The sequence below is a fragment of the Doryrhamphus excisus genome, chromosome 6 (genome assembly GCF_030265055.1).
Source record: "Doryrhamphus excisus isolate RoL2022-K1 chromosome 6, RoL_Dexc_1.0, whole genome shotgun sequence".
In the NCBI taxonomy this organism is placed as follows: Eukaryota; Metazoa; Chordata; class Actinopteri; order Syngnathiformes; family Syngnathidae; genus Doryrhamphus; species Doryrhamphus excisus.
This window is the reverse complement of record NC_080471.1, coordinates 21,503,623-21,530,951: the sequence shown is the minus strand read 5'-3', so window position 1 is coordinate 21,530,951 and position 27,329 is coordinate 21,503,623. Positions and strand designations below refer to the sequence as shown.

General features: G+C 39.8%; 1 protein-coding gene across 2 annotated transcripts in view; it reads left to right on the top strand.

Annotated features, from left to right (window-relative positions):
* furinb (furin (paired basic amino acid cleaving enzyme) b) overlaps positions 1 to 27,329 on the top strand; it is a 90,463-nt gene that overhangs the window by 14,542 nt on the left and 48,592 nt on the right. For both annotated transcript variants that reach the window (XM_058074693.1, XM_058074692.1), the window contains one exon: positions 19,546 to 19,644. In XM_058074693.1, coding sequence (XP_057930676.1) covers positions 19,615 to 19,644 — 30 coding nt within the window. In that variant the 5' untranslated portion in view covers positions 19,546 to 19,614. The remainder of the gene's footprint in view (positions 1 to 19,545; positions 19,645 to 27,329) is intronic.

Genomic DNA, 27,329 nt, shown 5'->3' with positions numbered 1-27,329 from the left:
TAGCTAGCTGGAGCCACCCCTCGACCCTTGACCCATTGCAACATAGTAGATGTGTTTGGGTGACCATGCTGCGGAATCTGAGTGTTTTGGCCAAGACAAGAAGAATGCAGTTTTGCCCTGTACACAACTTGAGGTGTATGGAGTATTCTATTAAAGCAACATGCTATAGTTTTATAGCATGTAGTATAGTTTTATAGTTTTCACAAGGGTCGCGGGGGGTGCTGGAGCCTATCCCAGCTGTCTTTGGGCGAGAGGCGGGGTACACCCTGGACTGGTCGACAGCCAATCACAGGGCACATATAGACAAACAACCATTCACACTCACATTCATACCGATGGACAATTTGGAGTCACCAATTCACCTAGCATGCACGGGGAGAACATGCAAACTCAACACAGAGATGGCTGAGGGTGGAATTGAACCCTGGTCTCCTAGCTGTGAGGTCTGCGCGCTAACCACTCGACCACCGTGCCACCCACTATAGTGCTCATGACACCAAAAAAACAATAACAAAATGAAAGTACTTACTTAATAAAATGTTTTTGTCATGCTATTGTCAGAGATAAATAAACGAAATACGAGAATAGGAGTAAAATTATTTTGACATGCCCCCCCAGCCGAGTTCCTGACCCCGCCGCCATCTGTGCTATGACGTCACACGCAGAACCCTTTGGGCAGTCACTCCAACCATGGAGGCACAGAGCAGTGGCAAAAGACATTTCTGACTGTTCTCCGGAAAACTGAAGATTTTTTGTAAGTAGAAGAAAATTAAGGAGTGTTTGAGGGAGCGTTGGGCATGAGACCATACACATTTCAGCCATATCTTGATGCGCAACAGAACAACAACATTTGATGAATCTTATGACCAGGCAGCCAATGACGATCGTCAAGGCGATATGAACACCAGCTGACAGTGGAAGACTGTCATCTGATATAACACACAAAAAAAACCCATAAATAATAATAACAAAGAGGAATGATGTTTTGCTGCAGGCAGTGATTGACACAGAGATATTTACAGACTATGTTACAAGAAAAGTGAGCCGTGATTGAGGGAAACTCATGACTGTTTTATTTTGAATAGATTTCCTTACTGTCACCTTGTCATGGTTTTCCACAGTTAAACGTCTTCTGGGGTTTTGCATTGCCGTCTTTGTCTATGCTTGTCTTTTCACAGTTAGACGCACCTTCCCGCAATACAGTCACTCCAAAACTTTTTAACTTGGGAATAGTATCAAAACAATAGTCCTCGATACCGACGAATCTTGACGGTGTCCGTTTTGCTTGCATTGGTTGCACTTGTATTTATCATGGCGAATTGGGACTTTTGGAAAGGTGAACAAGCATACTCTTTCTGCTCGACTTTCTGAGTAAAAGCCTGCCACGCATCACTGCCACATTCCGCTCGAGACTCCAAAAAGAGACTGTTTTTGCGAAACCTTATCAGCACACATCTCACCTAGGAATAAGCCTTTCAATGTAATTTTTAAAAAAATGTTTGGTGTCATGAGCACTTTTTCAGTCCCTGATGTAGAGCCCCCTTTAAGCAACCGGGAAGCTTTTTGTGTGCTTGTATATTGTCATCTATTTGCCCAGCTACCTAATGATTTATTAAAAAGAACATCAAAGTATCTCTTCCTCCTCTGGTACCTCATATGTGTCCCTGAATCTTGTTTTCTCTCCTGTGTGTTCCTGTTCAGAAATGTTCCTAGTTTTACGCATAAATAATACTCTGCGGTATTGTGCAGCTGTATAAGTGTGAGTGTTGCTGTCTTCTAGTTCCACAATACTTTAAGCTCTGAAGTCTTGTACATGGCACACAAATCTCAGTAGAGGTTGTCACAAAGTAGTTCATGTCTAAATCAACGCCACAGTGTCCAATGGCCTACTCATACGACTGGAGGTTCGTGTAATAGCCGCCGTTCCTGTGATCAATTGTGTGGAAAGTGTTTCACAGGTTCATCCACGAGTAAAAGAAATTGTCACAAAAGATTTTCTCATTTGCTATCAGTCGGCGACAAATAAGGTACAGTAAATAGATTTATTTTGCAGGTTTTTTTGCTCTTTTGCTACCAGCATCATTTTATCAGCAATTTCATCAAGCTGCAAGAAATGTTTAACCTTCCTCTTGTGTTAGATTTCTGGTATCATCTCTTATGTTAACGGGTCGGTTTTGACTCATGTATTAAATCAGCTATAAAATACACTAAAAACAATAAGTTACCATCAAATTTGCTTCTTATGTCTTGGTTACCTTCTTAGGCTTCCTCATCCATTGAAATGTTGGTTGTGTAGACCTTTTTTTTGTCACTATACCCCTCCATTTCAATTTCCAAAAATGGTAAAATGAACCTCAAAAGAATCATATTAATAAATTGAATTATTTTGTTACCTGGCTATTACTGACATATCTCTTAAAATCAATTTAATTATTTTCTCATTTTAGTATTAATCACTAAATTAATACTAAACTAAAATGAATTTTGACCCACATATATTAATGTGGGCGGCACAGCGGTCGAGTGGTTAGCGCGCAGACCTCACAGCTAGGAGACCAGGGTTCAATTCCACCCTCGGCCATCTCTGTGTGGAGTTTGCATGCGTGGGTTTTCAAAAACATGCTAGGTTAATTAGCGACTCCAAATTGTCCATAGGTATGAATGTGAGTGTGAATGGTTGTTTGTCTATATGTGCCCTGTGATTGGCTGGCCACCAGTCCAGTGTGTACCTCGCCTCTTGCCCAAAGACAGCTGGGATAGGCTCCAGCACCTCCCACAACCCTTGTGAGGAAAAGCGGTAGAAAATGAATGAATGAATGAATATTTTAATAATGTTAATGTCAAAAAAGGTAGAAAATGTTATTGTTTTCAGCAACAGAACTTTAGTATAAACTGAAATCGAAAAGCAGAACGGGTCCAGATCTTGGTTCACTGTACTTCTTGCCATTCTTTCCATGATCCAAATTGTAAATGTGAAATCGGCCAGTCAAATGAGTGAATTCTCCTAATTGTACACTTGTGATTTCAGTTTTGGCTCAAAATATTGCTTTATAGTCATATTATTATAACCGGGTCGAAACCGACCCTAACAATACAGTTGTCATAATTTCAACCAGAACATTTAAAAATGTAGTAAAAATTATTTTTTTGGTTTTATTTTGTTGAAATCGAGTTTCCTGACAAAGTCAAAAAGCCTTGATGCAATAAACAAATGTTATGTGATTCTTTTTATGCATTAAAATGTAAAAAGGGTCGGTGCCGACCCTAACACAAGAGGAGGGTTAAAAATTGTTTTATCTGTCTTGTCTCTAGTATTGTGCGTTATCATTTTTTAGGAACGTACCCTTGCTCATCCCACAGGTGCATCTTGTTGAAATGTATTATTGTTTTATATGTAGCCTTCAGACTGTAGCACAGACCTCTTTAGACCCCCTAAAAACATTATTTAGACATTGCTCTGTTTTATATGAATAAACATTTGAGATCCAATTTTCCAAGCACATTACAACCAAAAAGTGTTTGTACAGAAAGAAATTGAGTGTTTGCTAAAGGTGAAAGGCTGACTGAATGAGTCAAGGAGCAGACGGGATAGAGTGTGTGTAGAAACAATAGAAGTTAATCAAACTGATCTGTGGTCCTCTGAGACTGTATGTCGTCACTCTTGCCTTCACATCGTCTGCTTTTGTTCATGTGTCTCCTCTTCAAGGGCATTTTTAAAGTCTAGTCACGAGGTACCTCTGCCTCTGTTATTTCACTCACGCTATACTCTATGAAGAATCCAATGTCAAATTGTCGTTTATCGCCTTGAAATTGGTGCTTAGTTCTAATTACTTTTTTATATTGTGTCACATTCAAAGACAACGTAACAAGCACAAATCTTAATTAAAATGATGACCTTTTACCGTGAGTTGTGAGACCAACCAAATGGGTTGGCATTGAAGATATTCTTTTCTATGCCGATTCTGTAGTTCCAAAAGCTTTGAATTAAAATTGACCAATTCGGTTGTACAAAACAACCAAACAATAAATCAAAAATACATTTGGCAGATAGACATTGGGGACCTCTGACCAGGGGCAGTGTTGCTGCCACTCACTATGGTCATGGATCTTTATAATAAAAATTGTATATTAAATTATATAAATTACATAACAATTATATATTTAAATTGGCTGCACAAGTGGTTTTCACCAAGGTCTCACACCTAGGAGACCCGACTTCAATTCCATCCTCAATCATCTCTGTGTGGAGTTTGCATGTGCATGCATGGGTTTTCTCCGGGTACTCCGGTTTCCTCCCACATTCCAAAAACATGCTAGGTTAATTAGCGACTCCAAATTGTCCATAGGTATGAATGTGAGTGTGAATGGTTGTTTGTCTATATGTGCCCTGTGATTGGCTGGCCACCAGTCCAGGGTGTAGTAAATACAATCATAGACAGATAGAACAGAACACCTATAGATTGCTCTAATACACCACAAGGAGGAAGAACACATTGATAAGTGTGTACACTGTAAAAAAAAAAAAAAAAGCAAAACAGTGAATCCGCAAAAGGTGAACTGTGATATAGCGAGGGAACACAGTACAGCATAAACAATGACCCAACAGCTAAACAGTACACAGCTAAACTTGACATGCTAGTTACAACTACAATCAGTGCGCTAGTTGCAATGGAAAAAACTGACCCGAAGACCAAGATGCCACACGGAACGTGACACATAGCCTCACATCTTCATTTTTTAAGTGGTTAGCACGCAGGCCTCACAGCTAGGAGACCCAAGTTCAATTCCACACAGAAAATGAATGAATGAATGAATATTAAATTCTATATAAATTGTAATAAAATGACTTAGCTGCAATAGATCTAGTCCCAGTGCCTGTGATTTTAATTTACAAAAGTATTTTTTGTTATCGTGTAGTTCAGGAAGCGGGCTTGGTAATAGCGTTTCCCACAACCTACCTGACTTTTTTTACACACTGGAAGTCCCGCAAAACACGTTACAGATGCTGTAGAAAACCGCTATAATGCTAAAGCTACTTACCTTTGAGAGACATCTCAAAGTAACCTGTTTTCTTGAGAAACTTCAGACTGTCTAGTTTCTACTTCTGGATCCGATTCGGGATCCAACACATATGGCTGTATGTTAAAAAGATAAATCACCATTTATTATCAACTCCAACCACAGCGGAGTGGTCGTGCCTGGAGGCGGGCCGTGGGTGCAATACATTATACAGGCCGTTTCATGGAAATCCTAACAAATACATTTAAATAGGTGCTGTGTAGCTGCTCGAGAGGAGTCCCCAACTCAATACAAAATGAGGATAATAGGTCCCCTTTAACCAAACTTGAATCTGTTGGATTGTTGTTGACTATGGCGCTCCAGGAACACCTGACATCCAGTCGTTTCAACAGCCCTTTTTGCTGTCAAGTGGCAGATGGTGCTAGCTGCTGGTTTCATGGAAATGTCACTGGAACTGTGTTGTGCAGTTATCTCCAAGGAGAGAGAGAAAGTAGAACAGTGAGTATAATAAAAATGTGAATAGTAAAGATATGCAGTATTCTGGTTAAAGCTATCCTCAGTGTAATTTGTAAGGAATGTGACTTGTTGCAGGCCTATTCATTTTTTTATTGTCATCATAGTATATTTAATAATATAAAATAAAAAAATCTAAAAATCTGTCCTCTTTATAATCTAATATGTATATTTTATGTCCATCTACTTACTTGGTTTTCGCTTGCCCTGGTGATGTGGGGCTCGATGGCTAGCGTCTGGTGGCCGGGCCTGTACTCATGGGTCATGACCGGACAGAGGCAACATGGGTCCCCCCTCCCATGAGCGGCTGGGTGGCTGCCGGAAACGAGGACCTTGGAAATTTGATCGTTGTCTACATGGAATGTCACCTCTCCGATGGAGAAGGAGCCTGAGGCGGTTCAGTTCAGGACTTACCCTGACGTACAGCAAGGGCTCTGGAACCAGTCCTCTTGAGAGGCTGGACTCTATTCCTTTCTGGCATTATCAGCAGGGACGGGGGCAACGGGCAGGGTTGGCAATTCTTGTTGCCTCCCAGATCCAAACTCACAAACTTAAACTCCAACTTTGTCCAAATTTATGTCAGTTGAATTTATCATGCCATGAATGTGGCGGCACGGCGGTCGAGTGGTTAGCGCACAGACCTCACAGCAAGGATACCAGGGTTCAATTCCACCCTCGGCCATGTCTGTGTGGAGTTTGCATGTTCTCCCCGTGCATGCGTGGGTTTTCTCCGGGTACTCCATTTTCCTCCCACATTCCAAAAACATGCTAGGTTAATTAGCGACTCCAAATTGTCCATAGGTATGAATGTGAGTGTGAATGGTTGTTTGTCTATATGTGCCCTGTGACTGGCTGGCGACCAGTCCAGGGTGTACCCCGCCTCTTGCCCGAAGACAGCTGGGATAGGCTCCAGCACCCCCTGCGACCCTTGTGAGGAAAAGCGGTAGAAAATGAATGTCATGAATTTGTATTGATCACCAGCCTTAGCCAATACACTAAACGTTTTCCATCATCATTAAAATACATATGCAGCTTTCAAGAAAAATACACATTGCTGCCCCACTATGTGACATATGGCTGCCCCCATTTGCAAGATTGCACATTCTACAAATACATCTCACAAGTTAGAACAAATCCTTAAGAGTAAATGTGCTGCATCTACTATATTACCGTATGTCTACCCACAGTACCTTCACTGGGTTTGGCTCATTCACCTATTATGTTAGTGTATGTAGCCACTGGAGAAAAGCACCTGTGTCATCATACTCCTTATTTTAAAAGCAGTTACATACAGTATATATGACTGCCTTGTGGAAAGAATATTGCTCAGGGTCAGGGATGAATGCTGGATACTTTTGTGCACAGGTGCTGTATGAACAGCTTTTTTCGAAAATTGAAATGAATAAGGGTTTCTTTGAATTGCGTTCTTTGAAATTGCATGACAGAACAAAAAGACTAAAGAGAACGGTAGCAAGGTCTACTGCTCTGAAGTCTTCCCTTTTGACAAAACTGAGTTGATTCTTGATGAACACTGACTGGTTGAATGAAATGATTAAATTGGAAAGCACACATGGTATCCAAATTAGTTTCCTATCTATGTAGATTTTTGTGAAGATCATCTGATCCTTACGTATCGAACAAATGTTATCCACCAATTGTACCTACTATTTAATGTATGTATAAACCCATGAGCAGTCCAGTACACGGTCTTCAAAACAAAGGCAACGGAAGCAAAACAATGAGTTTTGAGCAGTGAAAACTAAAGTAAACAGCAGTAAAGTAAACAGTAAAGCTAAATAAAATAAAAGTAAAAAAATAAAATGAATAAAATAAATAAATATTTAAAAAAAATAAATATTTTTAAAAATAAATAAAATAAATAAAATAAATAAAATAAATAAAATAAATAAAATAAATAAAATAAATAAAATAAATAAAATAATTCTGCAATGCACGTTATTTTTCGTAAGAAGCTTGTTCATTTCTATTTGAGAGAACTACTTTGTGCATTTAATACAACAAGTTTGTATTGTTTCGCTTTTTTCAACAAAATACGATTAGAACATTGATAGTGTATGCTGTCAGTTATTTTTAAAAAGTTGGTATTGGCCAACATTTGAATCAGCAGCTATCAAACTTCTTGAAGATTCAGATAGCATTTGACATGACATGTTCTGCATGAGTACATACTGTGTTTTGGCAAGACTTATCATTGTGTGGGTGGGGGTTAGTTATAGAGGTAAACTGGGGTTCCCACTTTGCATATGTTGTTGGACAAATGCCAGATTACAAATGAAATATGGTACTTTTACTTTTTGTTGTGTATGTTACTGGAACATGTGAAAATATTCCGACAAACAAAAAGCTGCATTCCTGATATTGTGGTACTGTGTATTTTGCCGTATATTGTGTCTGTTGTTTATTATTGTATTGTTTATGATTTTCATGTGCTGCTGAACACATGAATTTCCCCTGCTGGGGATTAATCAAGTATACATCTAGCTAGATGGCAACCCGGACATAAGATGTAGGATGATTTATGTAATATTTTTTATCTATGAGGTGAAGAAATATATGTAATGGATTTATAATATTAATATTGTTATGTTTTGCAGAAAATATTTAACAGTATACTCCCATTTGGATTATGACAAAGGTCCTCGGAGCCCTTCTCATATCGTACAGCATGGCTGAGTGCTCGGCAATTTATCATTGTTATGAAGGCTATCATGGGACCTTGCAAATAGGTCCTTCATAAGTGCCGTGGTCTCTTTTGTTTTCAGTTTTGTCACAGAGAAGTATGTACGAAGAATAGCAAATGGCACATGTCTACAACAGCGGTCTCAAACCCAAGATCCACGGGCCATTTGCTGCCCGCCGGGTCATATTTGCGGTCCGTGACTTGACATGGAAGAATAGTAAAAATGTGTGAGAAACTCGACAAGACTACAAGACTCAGCTGAATTTTAATTTGATATCGTTTTATATTGTCGTATCGTGATAAACGCCAAAAATATTGTGATATATGCTAAGGTCCATATCACCCAACACTATTCCCTGCCCCTCATATACAGCATTATGTAAATCTATTTACTTTATAAGTTTAGAAGCTCTGATTTAAAGATGACAGTTTAGTGCTGGTAAAGATGTTTTTCTAGTTTCATTTTCTTGAGGCACCTGACTTTCTAAAACAGTCCTTCTTGTTATCAGAACTCAATACTGTTATTCCCAGTTCCTATTTGGTGCAGGCTTACACTAAGCCCTCTGTGCAAGGAAGCCAAGGCTCTGGTGGTTTCTATGTGAGTCTATTGTTAGTATTTGATAAGCATTTTTTTTTTCATTGCTGGATTCTTCAGTTATTTTGCAGGGTGAGGCATAAGCAATACGAGTTGATGTTTTTACCAATGTGGCACCCCCTGTTCTAGTATGAACCTTTTACTCATTTGATAAAATACTTATAATTGACATAAAGTTTGGGTTGTGGAGAGACATTCGTGTCATATGACATATGACAAATGATTGTCAGTTATATTTGCAGTGTGCATGGTTCAAAATAGGGATTTGCATCATAATTATACTTGATACAGGTTTGGCTTTCCATTGTCGTCGGTAGCCATGTCATTACATCACGAGGTTACGGCTCTGATCTGGAAATAACTAAATCGACATCAGTGTGAGCCAGAGAATGAATTCATGTTTATTTTCTGAAATATGCAAAGTAATTAGTTTATACTCAAGCTTTTATTTTGGAGAATAGTATTTGGTAAGTGTGTATGTGGTGGAAACACTCTCCTTTGTAACAGATGGCGATTTTATATAAAGAAATATCCAAATTTCATTTTTCATAATCCTCCTTGACGGTCCAAAAAATTATGCAAATATAAACATTTGCATAATTGGAAGGTAAAAATTCAGCATTTGCAGGCTAACGTGAAGTCTGCTGTGACTCTCTCATTGACAACAATAAACAAATCATGTTGAAATGGATGTAACAAGCAGGTACTTTTTCGAGGTAGCTCTTCCCCCACATCATTATGCCGTTCAGGTTCACCACACAGCCCATACTGCTTTTGGAGCCAGCGTTGAACCCACAAAACCCAACTCCCATTTCAGCACCCCTGTGGTGCTTTTGACAATCGAAAACAAAAGCTCTGAAAATCTACTCCGAACCAGCGTGTAACAGCGACACTGGAAAAGGGGTCAATTATATCCCAATCCCTTATTTAGATACTGTGTTGAACAAAATGAATGGTGGTGAAAATGGTGAAAAAGCAATCTTCTATTCGAGGTCTAGAGATGTATTCATGTAAACCAGCAGGCCCCAACGATTTATTTCCTGACACACATTGATATACTGTATAATACTTCATACAATTAGTGAAACAGTACACACTACGTTTACATGAGGAGTTTTTCTCTTTCCGAATGACCTTTCCGAAAGCAATGGTATACATGGAAAGGAATATTCCAATCGCGTGTCTACATTCACCGCTTGAATCAACCAGAATAGTCAATGAGGCATGCACAGTAAAGCATAAACACCAACATCACGTGATACCGACTTTGAGTTTTTGTTTCCTTGTTGGAATAACTCCATATTGCCAGTTTTTCGTTCATCCAGTCTTGAAATTTAGTTTGAATCAAAAACAAACTTTCCACAGCAGTCCAGTGCCGATTGCTCACCTCCATTTTTTTAAATCGAAGAACGTCTCGAAGTGCGTGTTACGTCATATCTCAGCATTGGCTGAAAGAACGCACCCGGGAACAGGAAAAGATAAAAGTTCAATCTTGCTAATATTTTATAATTAAGCTCGACACATGTTTTATATAGATATGTATTTTCTTTTTTTAATAAAACTGGACTTGTGAATGGCGTATAGAAGGGTTTAGATTCTGTTCCACAGATGGCGCTAATGCACACCAAAGCTGCTTGCCAACCGCCAATAAACAACAGAAGAAGAAAATCACCACGAAGAAGAACGCAGTCTGACAACTTTCCGATTGAGCGGGTACAAGATACCTCAATCGGATTGGGGAAAGGAATATTCCACCCCTGGGAATCTGATTATACAGTAAACCTCGGATATATCGGATTCAATTGTTCCCACTGGTTTTGTCCGATATAAGCGGAATCCGTTATATGCGTATACCGGAAAATGTCCGTTTTATATCCGGTATATGCGTAAATCGGATTTTATCCGTTATAAAAAGGCACTTCCTTGACTATGTTTCCAATGTACCTGGACGCGCAGGCAACGCTGCAAACGCTGCAAATGACGTCGTATAGCGGCGTGTCACGATTCGGCGAATCGGAGCGCCACGATGCGGCGATCCGATATATGCGAGGGAAATTTAATGGAAATGCATTGGAACAGGACTGGAGATTTTGTCCGAAATAGGCGAAATCCGTTATAAAAAATCCGATATATGCAATTAATTTTTATTGGAAGTGCAATACAGAAAAATCGGTTCTTTTTTATCTGTCCGTTGTGAGCGAATTTCCGATATATCCTAGTCCGATATATCCGAGGTTTACTGTAGATATGTATTTTCTTTTTTAATAAAACTGGACTTGTGAATGGCGTATAGAAGGGTTTAGATTCTGTTCCACAGATGGCGCTAATGCACACGAAAGCTGCTTGCCAACCGCCAATAAACAACAGAAGAAGAAAAACACTACGAAGAAGAACGCAGTTTGACAACTTTCCGATTGAGCGGGTACAAGATACCTCAATCGGATTGGGGAAAGGAATATTCCACCCCTGGGAATGCGATTATATATTCATTCGGAATGGCACTTTTCTTTCGGAATGAGATGTATACAAAGGTTAGATTCTTTCCGTTTGAGCAAATAACCCGAATGGAATTGGAATATTTGGGTCATATATATATACGTGGCTAATGACAAAGCAACTACAAAACTGATGATGTGTACTGGCAGACAGCAATACATGACATTATATATTTGCCCTAATAGCCAGCCAATGACACAGAACCTACTGCATATGGAATGACTTAATAAAGTCTTTAGCCATGAAGTGGGCTTACAAACAGCACTCAGGTGTATGGATTACAGACAGGAAAGAAGAATCCCCAGTAAAGGAGCTCATTGTACATAGGAATGCAATTCACTTTTTCAGTTTTGAAAATGGTCAGCTTGCCCAACCTTCACGGAGACCTTCGTCGCATACTTAATTTAGCACAGGTGATTTGGAAAGAGCAGTATAATTCATTGCACTAATAATATACTGGTGTCAAAAGATCCAGACATAGTTAAAAAAAAAAAAAAAAAACATCATCTGAGAAAAGTGCAGAAGTGTATGGCATGGTCATTATATTGCATTTACTGCTGCTTTTCTTTTCTTTCCTAGTGGGTTTTCTTTTCTTTTTTTGTTGTTGTGTGTTTAAAAGTGCTGACAGCTCTGGTGATTCTTAGCTGAGCCCTTGAAGTGAAGGTCAGAAAACGGAGGTGAGAATGTTTCACATATTTCCTTTGTGTTGAATCACGAGCACAGCTACTTTTTTTTAAGTCTTTCTGTCTACATGTTGCATCCACTGAAAGATGAAGACATCCGTTGAAAAATTAACTGATGTTTATGATGGTACCCATTATGTCATTGTATGGTGATATCACCTTGTACTTCGGTATGAGGTACATTATTAAAAAAAAAAAAATTAAAAACCTTAAACTGTATTATGGAAAGCAGGAAGTGAACAAATGTAACAGTTACTGATGGTAAAAGTACCAGATTGGGGGGGGGGGGTAGGATTTAGCTTTGCTTCTTCCTACTCCAACAGTTACTATAATAACTATATGATATATAGTAATGTAATTTAATAGACTGTAATTGTATGGTCATATCACTTTGTACCTCAGTACGGAACAAAAAATAAAAATAAAAAAAACTTAAACTGTATTATGGAAAGCAGGAAGTGAACAAATGTAACAGTTACTGATTGTAAAAGTACCAGATGGAGGGGTAGGATTTAATAAGCTTTGCTTCTTCCTACTCCTTTCGGACATGTGGAACTGTGAACTGATTATGTGATGCATTCAATTGTAATCTGATGCATGTTCAAATGAAATAAAACCATTACCATTACTTTGTTGCCTTCAGATGATCTTAAGGTTACTCAATTTCATGTTGTTCCATTGTTATTCCATTAAATCCACTGTAGGTTAACTGTACTGATTCTGTTTTGTCAAATATGCTGCAAACTGCTAAATCAACTTTTTGGCTAAATTAATAATGAAGAGTGTTGAAGCATCGTGTGTGTTAACTAATTAGAGAAGCATATTTCTCCAAACAAGAAAAGGACCGGGTGCAGTGGGATAGATCACAAATTAAAAAAACATGAAGTGATGTGAAATATTTACTATTTTTGTCTTCCACTTATCCTTACACACTATGTCTTTTATTCTGGCTCTGTCTCCTCAGCTCAAAATCTGTGCTTTTTCGGGTGTACCAAGATTTGGATTGATGTTACTTTCTCTATGTGATTTTAGTTTTTGATGGTTGGCCATTGCTCCCTCTTGTCTGCCTTTTTGCTTCTACATTGGGTGGAATGCCATATTTTTCTGGGCGAGTGGTTCTGGGCATGTAGGCGATACAGCTAGGAGATCAGGAACCTGCTCACCTGCAAAATGGGTGGGTTCAAACAAAAGTTGTGCACCCGATCCAGATGTAAATACTTGGAAATAAAATTTACATTGCACCTTTGTGGTCTCGTATTTGTCTTTTGATGGCAAACACAAATACTTTCAGTATTGACCTCACTGTTCTAATACAATATCACTATATATATCTGTATACAGCTAGGAAACCCGAGTTCGATTCCACTCTCGGCCATCTCTGTGTGGAGTTTGCATGTTCTCCCTGTACATGCGTGGGTTTTCTCCGGGTACTCCGGTTGCCTCCCACATTCCAAAAACATGCCAGGTTAATTGGCGACTCCAAATTGTCCATAGGTATGAATGTGAGTGTGAATGGTTGTTTGTCTATATGTGCCCTGTGATTGGCTGGCCACCAGTCCAGTGTGTACCCCGCCTCTCGTCCGAAGACAGCTGGGATAGGCCCAGCTTATAACTTGTGTCAGTGTACAGTTTTGAAGTTAGTATAAATTTCCACTTTTTTGGCTGGTTGTGTGTTGTTATTTCTATCTAAATAAAGGTGCTTCTCGTTTTGCAATGTTGCTTGTTACAACATTGCCTGGTTACGCCACACTCCAATAAATTATTAATGCTGCACAAAAAGAAAAAGATAACTTATGTGCATGCTGTGGAAGAAGATATAGGTGGAATAACACATATTCGAGCATCGCTAGACTGATGAAAATTGTCACTTTTATTCATTTTTGTTAACTTTAACCCTGACTATATCTCAGCACAATCATTATCTAGATGTGGCTTAATCTGCTTGGACATGAAATTCACCTGAACTGCACAAGTTACTGGAATCTTCTGGTGAATATTGAACACCTTGAACATTGAGCACTACTCCACCTTCCGCTTAAGCGTGCAACACAGTTGCTCAGTTGGGTCACCTTCAGCTTTTTGGTCAAAGCAGTTTTAGTCTGGGAGTGCAGTGTTTGCCTGAGGTGAACAGTTTGGGGCAGGAGGGATCCCCGCTTCTATCTACCATTTATTTTTACTCCACCCTTATTTAATTTTGACAATTATTTTTGTCAAATTATTTAAGTTCAAATTATTTTATTAATTTTTTTTTGCATTATTCTACATGTAAAACTATAATTATGCTCAATAATATTTATTTTTGTTACTATTTTGGGTGTCTGGAATGGATTCATTTGATTTCCAGAGAAAAAAAAGTCTTTGGTTTGTGTAGATTATTTTTTTGTCTGACCTTTTGAACCAAAATCATAACAAAAACCATTGTACTAGTGGATACTGTACTAAAAATAGTTTCTGAAATGTGAGGAGTTTAATTACTATCATGAGATACTGCACATTTACACTAATGATGAAGAACCATACATACATTCATTAATTTGTTAAAAGTAGGCCTATGCCAAGAGATTGTGCCTGTTTTGACAGCCAGTAAAATACTCTACAGCCTTTAAATCTTACTTGGTGATGGAATAAAAATGGACCAGGGACACAATGGCCCAGCTAATCTAGAAGCTCTATATCTTTGCTATCCGTGTGATACGTTTTTTTTCTCAAATCTTGGCAATCCGCCCACATAATTTGTGCGATATAAGTTTTTTCATGGCTCAGCTTTCCCAAGACAAGTCCCCTGATAAATGAAGCTGAGGTGGGAAGTCTGCAGTTAGAGCTGATGTAAACAAATAATTATCCTTTATTTGAAAACACCCAGTTAGCCTTGATTTCCTTGAATTATAATGAAGTCCTTATACAAAAGTGCAACGCGGGAGTTTCAGCTATACTTTGTCTCGTGATGGCAGCCTGGTTGCCCAGTGGATTGCAGCATGTTACATGTTTGTTTATATAAACTGGAAGCATGAAAGGAATAATCCATTTCTGACTAAATGAAGTAGAATTCAATGTATGTATGCTTTGCTTGAACATCCTGGACAAAATAATGGCATCATATTAAAGCACATTGAGAAGATTGTAGTTGGTTTTGAAGCAATTAGTAAGGTTTATGGTGTCTCATATATGGTATTTATCAGGACTGCAATATCGGTACAGGTTCATACCTTGGTATTTTGGCTACGGTTTTGGTAAAATCCTGCTACTCACTTTCAAAGCATTCCATAATCTGGCTACGCCTTATCTAAGTGACCTCCTCCACTGTACTGTTTAGCTGTTGGGTCATTGTTTATGCTGTACTGTGTTCCTTCGCTATATCACGGTTCACGTTTCGCGGATTCACTGTTTTGCTTTTTTTTTTTTACAGTGTATCGACGTATCAGTGTGTTCTTCCTCCTTGTGGTGTATTAGAGCAATCTATAGGTGTTCTGTTCTGTACAATCATCTGTACAATCATCTGTCTATGATTGTATTTACTACACCCTGGACTGGTGGCCAGTCAATCACAGGGCACATATAGACAAACAACCATTCACACTCATTCATACCTATGGACAATTTGGACTCGCCAATTAACCTAGCATGTTTTTGGAATGTGGGAGGAAACCGGAGTACCCGGAGAAAACCCACGCATGCACGGGGAGAAACTCCCCACAGAAATGGCCGAGGGTGGAATTGAACTCGGGTCCCCTAGATGTGAGGCTTGCGTGCTAACCACTTAAAAAATGAAGATGTGAGGCTATGTGTCACGTTGCGTGTGGCATCTTGGTTTTCGGGTCAGTTTTTTCCATTGCAACTAGCGCACTGATTGTAGTTGTAACTAGCATGTCAAGTTTAGCTGTGTACTGTTTAGCTGTTGGGACATTGTTTATGCTGTACTGTGTTCCTTCGCTATATCATGGTTCACCTTTCGCGGATTCACTGTTTTGCTTTTTGTTTTTTACAGTATATCGACGTATCAGTGTGTTCTTCCTCCTTGTGGTGTATTAGAGCAATCTATAGGTGTTCTGTTCTATCTGTCTATGATTGTATTTACTACACCCTGGACTGGTGGCCAGCCAATCACAGGGCACATATAGACAAACAACCATTCACACTCACATTCATACCTATGGACAATTTGGAGTCGCTAATTAACCTAGCATGTTTTTGGAATGTGGGAGGAAACCGGAGTACCCGGAGAAAACCCACACATGCACGGGGGGAACATGCAAATTCCACACAGAGATGGCTGAGGGTGGGATCAAACTCAGGTTCCCTAGCTGTGAGGTCTGCGCGCTAACCACTCGACCGCCGTGCAACCCCCGCATACAATATTATATTGTACAATAAGTTATATAAGCTTTGTGTTATATGTAAAAGAACAAGTTTCCTGATCCACATTTTGGACACCCCTGGTTTATAGTGCTTCCTTTCAGGAAGTTGCAAGTACAAGAGTTAGAACAGCGTGGTAATTATTTTTAATACATTTCCTTATCCAAAGTACATCTAATCTCTACCGAACAATGTTGTCAGCACACTGCATTCATCTTAGGCACTTGTCTTTATCCGTTTACGGAGGTGATGTGTTTAAAAATAGTGCATCACACCTCAAGTGTGTAGTTGAGGAGATCCGCCGGGACCGTGTGCACGTCTTGCTGAAACAAATGGGCAGGGCAACACCGCTTTTGTTGCCTATACTCTATATATCCACTTTTAGCTAGCCTGTTCCTCACTTGAAATATGTACAATGTAGGAAATGGGACATCGCTTGGAGGAAGGTGCTTTTCACCAGCTTGGATATTCATGTGCGTGCATGAACACAAAGTTGGATTTTTGCAGTTTTTGCAGTTTTTCACATTTATGTGATTGCATTATCTGTCATGGTTGGGTGCTTCGTCTTTACACGGTATTATTACGGTATTACTGTTATTGTTATTGAGTTGATTGACTCAACCACCAAAATGGTGGACCAAGCGCTGCACGGTGGACATGTGAACATGCATCAGATTACAATTAAATGCATCACATAATCAGTTCCCATGTCCAAAAGGAGTAGGAAGAAGCAAAGCTTATTAAATCCTACCCCTCCATCTGGTACTTTTACAATCAGTAACTGTTACATTTGTTCACTTCCTGCTTTCCTAATATAGTTTAGTTTTTAGTTTAGTTTAGTTTAGTTCAGTTCAGTTCAGTTCAGTTCAGTTCAGTTCAGTTCAGTTCAGTTCAGTTCAGTTCAGTTCAGTTCAGTTCAGTTCAGTTCAGTTCAGTTCAGTTCAGTTCAGTTCAGTTCAGTTCAGTTCAGTTCAGTTCAGTTCAGTTCAGTTCCGTTCCGTTCCGTTCCGTTTAGGGGCTGCACGGCGGTCGAGTGGTTAGCACGCAGACCTCAGAGCTAGGAGACCAGGGTTCAATTCCACCCTCGGCCATCTCTGTGTGGACTTTGCATGTTCTCCCCGTGCATGCGTGGGTTTTCTCCGGGTACTCCGGTTTCCTCCCACATTCCAAAAACATGCTAGGTTAATTGGCGACTCCAAATTGTCCATAGGTATGAATGTGAGTGTGAATGGTTGTTTGTCTATATGTGCCCTGTGATTGGGCAAAGCGGTAGAAAATGAATGAATGAATGAATGAATGAACCCTAATCTAATAGTATGTGATCAAGTCTAGTCATAATTATAATTCAAGTCAAAGTGGACAGCTGGCAACTTTCTCTCAGCGCTTCCTTGCCCGCAGTCTGGTCATCCAGCCTGCAGAATCACCCCGCAGCCCTCAGAGAACCTCCCATCCTGCTGTGTCTACTCTTCTTCCCCCTCAAACACATCCATCCTGCCTGGTGTGCTTGTCAAACCTTGCATTTCACTCCCCTCTTCCCTCCCTTCGTCATTCCCCTCTGCCTCTCTTCTTCCGCTCCAGTGGGCAGGTGAAGGTGAGTCAGTCCCCCGTGGCACCACTGTACAGATTGCAATGTTTCCTCATATAATGGAGTCTGGTCTCTTATGAATCTCCTTGTAACGGCTGCTTCCTGTACGCTTTAGTTTTTCCTCAATGTTATGATTGCAACAAACATTTGTCATGTAATGTAGGTCTTTATCCTCTTTTTTTTTTTGCTTTAAAATGATCTGTCCGTGAACATGACCAGGAGCATGAACGCGCCAGGAGACATATTGAACAAATACAATACTCTCTGAGGTGTTTGGGCACCTTGGTGACAGCTGTTATCCAACGCCATGTTTGAAGCTCTATTAGGAGCAGTACATGAAAGGAAAAGATAGCTCGATTGAAAAATATGTTATGCCATTTCATCTGTAAATATATGCATTATTAATTGTGAGTATTTGTTTACTTTATTTCCATTGTTTGTCTTATTTGGTCAGCAAAATTATTTTACTGTCGAGGTTGAAGTTTGTTTCTGCCTGAGGTCATGCACAGATGACCAGAGGTTCTCCTTCAGGATTTTTTGTAGACAGCAATATTTATAGTTCCATTTATTACAGCAAGACCATCACACTACCACCACGGTATTTTACTGTTGGTATGATGTTCTTTTGCTACTTTCATGTCAGATGTAATGGTACGCACAGCTTCCAAAAAGTAAACTTTTGGCCACAGAGTACAAGGGATCAAGATGTTTTCTGGCAAAATCGACCTAATGTTCTTTTCTCCTTGATGTTTGCCCCGTGTCGTTCTCATGGTGGGGTCATGAACACTGACCTGAACTGAAAAGCAAGTGAGGCCGGCATTTCTTTGGATGTTGTTTATTGGGTCTTTTATGACTTTTTTGGATTCTTCTTAGAGTCGTTCTCCTTCAGGATTTTTTGTAGACAGCAATATTCATAGTTCCATTTATTACAGCAAGACCATCACACTACCACCACGGTATTTTACTGTTGGTATGATGTTCTTTTTCTGAAATGTGGCATTACTTCTAAGCCAGATGTAATGGTACGCACAGCTTCCAAAAAGTAAACTTTTGGCCACAGAGTACTAGGGATCAAGATGTTTTCTGGCAAAATCGACCTAATGTTCTTTTCTCCCTGATGTTTGCCCAGTGTCGTTCTCATGGTGGGGTCATGAACACTGACCTGAACTGAAAAGCAACTGTGGCCGGCATTTCTTTGGATGTTGTTTATTGGGTCTTTTATGACTTTTTGGATTCTTCTTAGAGTCGTCACTGTGCTCTTGGGGTAATTTTGGTTGGCCGGTGTTACATCCCAAAGGTATCTACGGCAAGAAAAATAACACACTACGAGCCATAACAGCCGGCCACTCCTGAGAAGTATAGTAATGCCTATAAATATTGGAATATTTCAAGTTTTGCTTTTGAGTTTCTGTCTGTTTTTCCCCCCTCAGCAATGTTTATTGAATTTAGTTGATATAGTAAAATACAATATACTATATGTAGTGGGAGTTGAGTTTGGTCCCAGTGTGCAAGGCAGAATTACCTCATTCTGCACATCCACGTTATCTTGTACCCGAGTGCGGCAGGGGAACTTATTACCTCTCTTTCTGCATTTGTGTAGGTTGTTGGAGATTATTATCACTTCAGACATCATGCGGTGGAGAAGAGAGCATTTTCCGGGCACGAGGGGATGCACCTCAGACTACACCAAGAAGCACAAGTAAGACATGTTGGGATTCTCGCAACTCATTACACTGCAAAAACAGCCATACTTGAGAACAAATGCAGTCAAAAGGGTAAAAAAATTTACATGCATAGATAGACGGTAAAAGCTAACCTTAAATGTTAATTTATCCTTTTCAATTATCAAACGTACAAGGTAGAATTTTAATTCAGATTCTTCAAGCCATTTAGTTTGACTCCACCAATTAATTCCTGGCATATTCCCATTAGGCATCACGACTATAGCATGCTTGGCAGTTGCTTGAAAACAACAACAAAAAAGGTCTGACGGTGCTCTCTACCACCATTGTGTTGCACCGAATAGAAGAGAACTAAATTATAAAGTTTATTTTCTCAAAAGTTTAGTGAAAGGTGCAGTGGAAGCCTGAGGAGAGTGTGAAGAGCAACCAGCCACACAGAGACAATCTCAAGCTATTTCATGTACTGGATTTACATTTCATGGGCCAAAGTTCATGCTTTCACTTATTTTTTAATTTTTTTTAAAAATATGTTTGTGGAAACAATTTTCCAGTTAAATATTCCCAAAGAAGCAGCACACTGAAGGAAAATGTCTTGGTCACGGAATTGGAAACAAGGTAGCATAAAAGTTAGATATGGTAATGGTAACGTAATGGTAATGGTAATGGTTTTATTTCATTTGAACATGCATCAGATTACAATTGAATGCATCACATAATCAGTTCACAGTTCCACATGTCCAAAAGGAGTAGGAAGAAGCAAAGCTTATTAAATCCTACCCCTTCATCTGGTACTTTTACAATCAGTAACTGTTACATTTGTTCACTTCCTGCTTTCCATAATACAGTTTAGGGTTTTGTTTTTTTTAATAATGCACCTTGTACCGAAGTACAAGGTGATATGAGCATCCAATGACATAATGGGTACCATAGTAAGTGTCAATATAGTGATATATATAGCATTTTGGTAATGGTAATGGTAATGGTTTTATTTCAGATTACAATTGAATGCATCCCATAATCAGTTCACAGTTCCACATGTCCAAAAGGAGTAGGAAGAAGCAAAGCTTATTAAATCCTACCCCTCCATCTGGTACTTTTACAATCAGTAACTGTTACATTTGTTCACTTCCTGCTTTCCAAATATAATTTTTTTACTTTATTTTATTATTATTATTATTATTTTTTTGTCACGTACCAAAGTACAATTACACCAGACACAAATAATTACATTTACATTTGTTCACTTCCTGCTTTCCTAATACAGTTAAATTTTTTATTTTTTATTTTCTTATTTTATTTTTATTTTTTGTCCTGTACCGAAGTAGGAGGTGATATGAGCATCCAATGACATAATGGGTACCATAGTAAGTGTCAATATAGTGATATATATAGCACATCATGACTGGTTCAAGACTATTCATCCTTGTATTTAGCAAACATCAACTGCTTGTATTGTTTCTTGAATTGTCTCATCGTTGTGCATTGTTTGAGGTCCTTACTCAATCCATCCCATAGTTTGATTCCACATACTGAAATGCTATGGCTTTTTAACGTAGTCCTAGCATATAAGTGTTTCAAATGTAGTTCTTCCCTGAGATCATATTTCTCCTCTCTTGTAGAGAAGTATTGGATGACATTTTTAGGTAATTGGTTATTTTTAGCCTTATGCATTATTTTAGCTGTTTGAAGATGAACTATATCAGCAAGTTTAAGTATTTGTGATTTTAGAAATAAGGAGTTAGTATGTTCTCTGTAGGCGGCATTAGGAATTATCCTTACTGACCTTTTTTGCAGTACATTTAGTGAGTGAAGATTGCTTTTATAGTTATTACTCCATATTTACACACAATAAGATATTTGAGACATCTCAGTGGGACTGTATATTTTTTGTATAAATCAAAACAGGATCACATTTTTTGGGAGGTGGGGGGTGTTTTTTTTTTAAATTTAATGATGGAGGAGAACATTTCACAAAAGCCATGTTTCATGAATATTTTGTAACTCTCTTGTAAGGAAGATTTCTGTAAGATCAAGGACAATAATCCAAATCATTTGAGATAAAGACGGAATGCAACACAACTTGTTTCCAAAAATTCTTTTGCAACATTGTTTTTGTTTTTGACTGTCAAGACCATCACACCTTCAAATTTTGTATGCATTTTATCTAACAACAAAGCCCACATTAATTTGAATTACTAAATTGTAGCTACACTCAATGCCTCCTGTGTCAACAAGATACCACATTCCCAATCCTGTCGGTTTTAACGTAGAAGAAGCTTACTGTCATTACGAAGGACAATGACATTTAGTCGTGACATTGAGCACAAATCGAACAGGCCACAAACATAATTAGTTTAAATGATAGATTCCAAAAAAGAGCTTGGATGTTAACAAGTCTCTAAGAACAAACTGATAACGAGGTACCCTGAGAGGCTGAGCAAACACAAAAGCACTTTCGGTGGCTCTAAAGATGGCCTTGAGGAGAATGAACAGGAAGAATAACAAAAGGGAACACAACACAACACAAATTTCCTAATTCGACAATACTTCATGGGCTCTGTGTAGATATACAGACCCTTAGAATGCAGTAAGCAGCCCCTGCTCAGCCGTAATTACTTTTATGATGTTGATGCTGATGCACCAGTCTGGTTTGGAGTCTTTGCTGTCCTATGTGCTGTAATGTGCAGTCTATGCTGGTCGAACCACGGCCTCAGGCACTGACCTATACTTCAAACTTTTTTAAAGTATTTGTTGCATTAAATTGTATTAATTTATTACCGATAGCCTAGTTTCTTCGTTTTGTTGCATGTTTTTTGGCTGCAGTGCTTCCAGTAGTGAAGATTTCCGCTTCTATGTGTTGCCATATCAATGGAATTTTTGCAGGACCTTCAGGTTTGGGAATTTAAGAAGCATGGATCACCTGTGGAAATTAGTCACTAGCCACGTTTACATGAGGAGTTTTTCTCTTTCCGAATGGAATCTTTCCGAATGACCTTTCCGAAAGCAATGGTATACATGGAAAGGAATATTCCAATCGTGTGTCTACATTGTGCCGCTATAATCAACCAGAATAGTCAATGGGGCATAAGCAGTAAAGCATAAACACCAACATCACGTGATACCGACTTCCTTGAGTTTTTCTTTCACTTGTTGGAATAACTCCGTATTGACAGTTTTTCCTTCGTCCAGTCTTGGAATTTAGTTTGAATCAAAAACAAACTTGACATTTCATGTCCCAAGAACCAGATTTGGCCGCCGAAGACCAGGTCGCCTACGCTCCCACCCTTGACCGCCACCCAACACACAATGCACCGGACCCTTATGCTTGCCCCCGTAGGTGGTGGGTCTACGGGGGGGAGATCCTGTGTGGCTTCTTCGGGCTGGGCCCGGCCGGGCTCCACGGGTGAAGGCCCGACCACCAGGCGCTCGCCTGCGAGCCCCTCCCCCGGGCCTGGCTCCAGGGTGAGGCCCCGGTATCCCACATCCGGGCGAGGTACGGTTCCTCTTCTTGTCTTCTCCTTCACATCGAGAGGAGTCAGTTGAGGTGGCTCGGGCATCTAGTCCGGATGCCTCCCGGACGCCTCCCTGGTGAGGTGTTCCGGGCATGCCCAGCCGGGAAAAGGCCCCGGGGCAGACCTAGGACACGCTGGAGGGACTATGTCTCACAGCTGGCCTGGGAACGCCTTGGTGTCCTCCCGGTGGAGCTGGAGGAGGTGGCCAGGGATCGGGAAGTCTGGGCTTCCCTACTAAGACTGCTGCCCCCGCGACCCGGACCCGGATAAGCGGAGGAAAATGGATGGATGGAAAAACAAACTTTCCACAGCAGTCCAGTGCCGATTGCTCGCCTCCATTTTTTTAAATCAAAGAACGTCTCGATCTGCATTTTACGTCATATCTCAGCTTTCGCTGAAAGAACGCATCCAGGAACAGGAAAAGATAAAGTTCAATCTTGCTAATATTTTATAATTAAACTCGGCACATGTTTTATATAGATATGTATTTTCTTTTTTTAATAAAACTGGACTTGTGAATGGCGTATAGAAGGGTTTAGATTCTGTTCCACAGATGGCGCTAATGCACACAAAAGCTGCTTGCCAACCGCCAATAAACAACAGAAGAAGAAAAACACCACGAAGAAGAACGCAGTCTGACATCTTTCCATTTGAGCGGGTACAAGATACCTCAATCGGATTGGGGAACGGAATATTCCACCCCTGTGAATCCGATTATATATTCATTCGGATTGGCACTTTTTGTTTGGAATGAGGTGTATACAAAGGTTACATTCTTTCCGTTTGAGCAAATAACCCGAATGGAATTGGAATATTTAGGTCCATGTAAACGTGGCTAATGACTTAAAGTTCCTAGCACTAATGTAAGTTGGGCTTATTTGGTGACTAAGTGTCCAAAGTGTTGGTATCGTGGCAATCTTACAGTGGTATTATGTATTGGACCAACTGCACCAACAACCCTGGTTTGAAACCCTTATATGGCACATATTTATTAGCATTATTGTATTGTTTTTTGATACTGGATGTCATGGTGTCTGGTGTGTTTACAACTCATTTAAAGGGCATAGAGGCCAACTTTGCACACACCATCTTCTCCTATTTCGGATCAACATTTGCAATAAAATGCCAATGCCAGCTCTCAAAATTGTATTTCTCCTTGAAGTGGACGCTGCACTGGAGGATCATGGTACAGTCTGAACTGATACAATGCAAAGTGGGATGCTATTTCTGTTTTAATTACTACCATGAAGAAACCTTGCAAACCTACGCAAAAGGTGTAACCATTTTGCAACCATTGTCTGACTCAGAAGTAAAACTTGACTGATTTCTCATGACACTTGAACATCACTTGAACATGATTTCTTTGTTAAGAAGTTCATGGATGCCCATTGCTCACAGAGTCCGTATAAAGAAAAAAAAGCATTATTTTAGTGCATGTGTTGCTGTTGGTGTGTACTTTTTGTGTTAACCTGGTCCGAATGTAAATGTTATACTGTAAACGATTGATTGACTTGGATTAACAAGGGCTAAGCTTTGAGTTTGTTTGGTGTATTTCTTCTTATAGTTGTCAATCTGCTCTCTTTTAGATTAGCTCCATTGTGTTTGTTTTTCCGCTGTGTGATGCCGACATGCAGCTTTCCTCCAAGCCTACCGTCAGACAGTGGTAAAAAGACACTAATAATTGCTTCAGCTTTAACCATAAGTCTTGCTTAGCTTTGACATATTTTTGAAAACATAATTGTATTGGGAATTCTATTTGGGGCAAATCGAAGTTTTTTTTTAACACAATGTGCATTAAAGTGTTGGCTTTTTTTTCCCTCGTTATTTGGCCAAATGCATACTGCCTGATGATATCCACTTCGTGCTGGCAGTTTTTCACTAAGAATGCACGTAATTGGGATTCACTTGTTCCGCCTATAACGCTCTCAAAAAAAAAAAACATCAAAAAACCTCCAAGAAAGGTTCATTTTGTTGCTGTGACCTGAATATAAACTGAGCAAGAGCGGCATTGTTATTGTAGGAGCTAATACAGACCTGGCCTGTCTCCATTGACTATGAATATAGCTGTGATATCAAGCACTGTGTGCTTCATATATCAGAATCAATATCATGGTGACCTATTCAACAGGGTCTGGGGTGTTTTTGCTTTATTTTCGGTAGGCGGAAAAAGTTTGTACCACTGCAGGGTTTTTGTTTGTGCTAACAATTCATTGTAGTCTCTTGGAGCATTGGCCTCTTCGTAAGATACACAATGCCTTTCCATGAGTAACACTATGGCCTCTAATTTTGCGGCGCAGCGCAAGGTGGACTGCGCCGAGATAGCCGTGGCGGCGCACCAGGGGAGGTGTCCACATTTTCAGCTTGCCGCAGTGACAATTTTGTGACAAAACAGCGCCCCAAAGGTCCGCTGAAAACTCGCCATCTATGACCTGGTCTATTCTTGGCGCAGGTGAAGCGCAGCCTGCATAGTGGTAAATTGGCTGACAGGCGCACAGTGTAGACATGACACCAAACCTCACAGGCAGATTTTCACGCACGTTTTCAGCTTGCCGCAGTGACAATTTCGTGACAAAACAGCGCGACAAAGGTCCGCTGAAAAGTCGCCATCTCAGACCTGGTCTATTCTTGGCGCAGGTGAAGCGCAGCCTGCACAGTGGTAAATTGGCTGACATGCGCACAGTGTAGACACGACACCAAACCTCACAGGCAGATTTTCACGCACATTTTCAGCTTGCCGCAGTGACAATTTCGTGACAAAACAGCGCGCAAAAGGTCCGTTGAAAGCTCGCCATCTCAAACCTGGTCTATTCTTGGCGCAGGTGAAGCGCAGCCTGCACAGTGGTAAATTGGCTGACATGCGCACAGTGTAGACACGACACCAAACCTCACAGGCAGATTTTCACGCACATTTTCAGCTTGCCGCAGTGACAATTTTGTGACAAAACAGCACCCCAAAGGTCCGCTGAAAACTCGCCATCTCAGACCTGGTCTATTCTTGGCGCAGGTGAAGCGCAGCCTGCATAGTGGTAAATTGGCTGACAAGTGCACAGTATAGACACGACACCAAACCTCACAGGCAGATTTTCACGCACGTTTTCAGCTTGCCGCAGTGACAATTTCGTGACAAAACAGTGCGACAAAGGTCCGCTAAAAGCTTGCCATCTCAGACCAGGTCTATTCTTGGTGCAGGTGAAGCGCAGCCTGCACAGTGGTAAATTGGCTGACAGGCGCACAGTGTAGACACGACACCAAACCTCACAGGCAGATTTTCGCTCACATTTCATTGTCATTGTGGAAAAAACTATGACAGTAACCGCTATTTAATGCATATGCACGCTTTTATTTCATCTTTGATTGTAATTGGACTGTGTCTTTAATTGCAACGCAAGTGAGAGTAGTACTATTTGCAACTGAAGATAGTAACAAGTTAACAAATTGTTAAAATAAAATAAAAAGATTGGCAGATGTTGACATCTCTGTGCCCCAATTTGTCTGTTCTGATTATATTTTGAATATTATTATTTTTTATCAAATTTACTTTTACTTTATAATGTTAAAGTGTGTGAAGAAGGTTACAATGGTGTTTTTACACCCAGAAATTACATTCCAGAATTTGTATTCCAATGTGTGTGTAAAGGTCATGCTCTAAGAACAGCAGTGCATTGCTTGAACAGTACGTGCTGTGTGGATTCAGTGAGGCCAGAACTGTGTAAATACAATGAAATTAAAACATTCATTGGTTACTAGAACAAGGTTGATGGCCTCATTCTGTTAAAGTAGCCAATGTTTCCTTTGAGGTTTATCGCCACTGGAAGTTGCATCAAATAAATTTTCATTCAAACCGCACACTCGACAAGACAACATTACCATGAAACACGGAGCTCTGGAGTCATTATACAGTGGCATGAAATAAATCGATAGAGAAGGCTTTTGAAGAAAACTGTCTATGACTTTCAGAATCAACAAACATTTAAAGAACATTTACACAGACATCACATTCTATATAGCAGGGGTCTCAAACTCAATTTACTTGGGGGCCACTGGAGCTAGGGTCTGGGTGAGACTGGGCCGCATCAGTTTTTCCAAAAAAAAAAAAAATGTATTAAAAACGGAAAAATATACAAACTTTTTCAGTGCTTTGGTTCCGATTTTCTACAATAAAAGCTCTGATAAAACATTCCACTATTCTC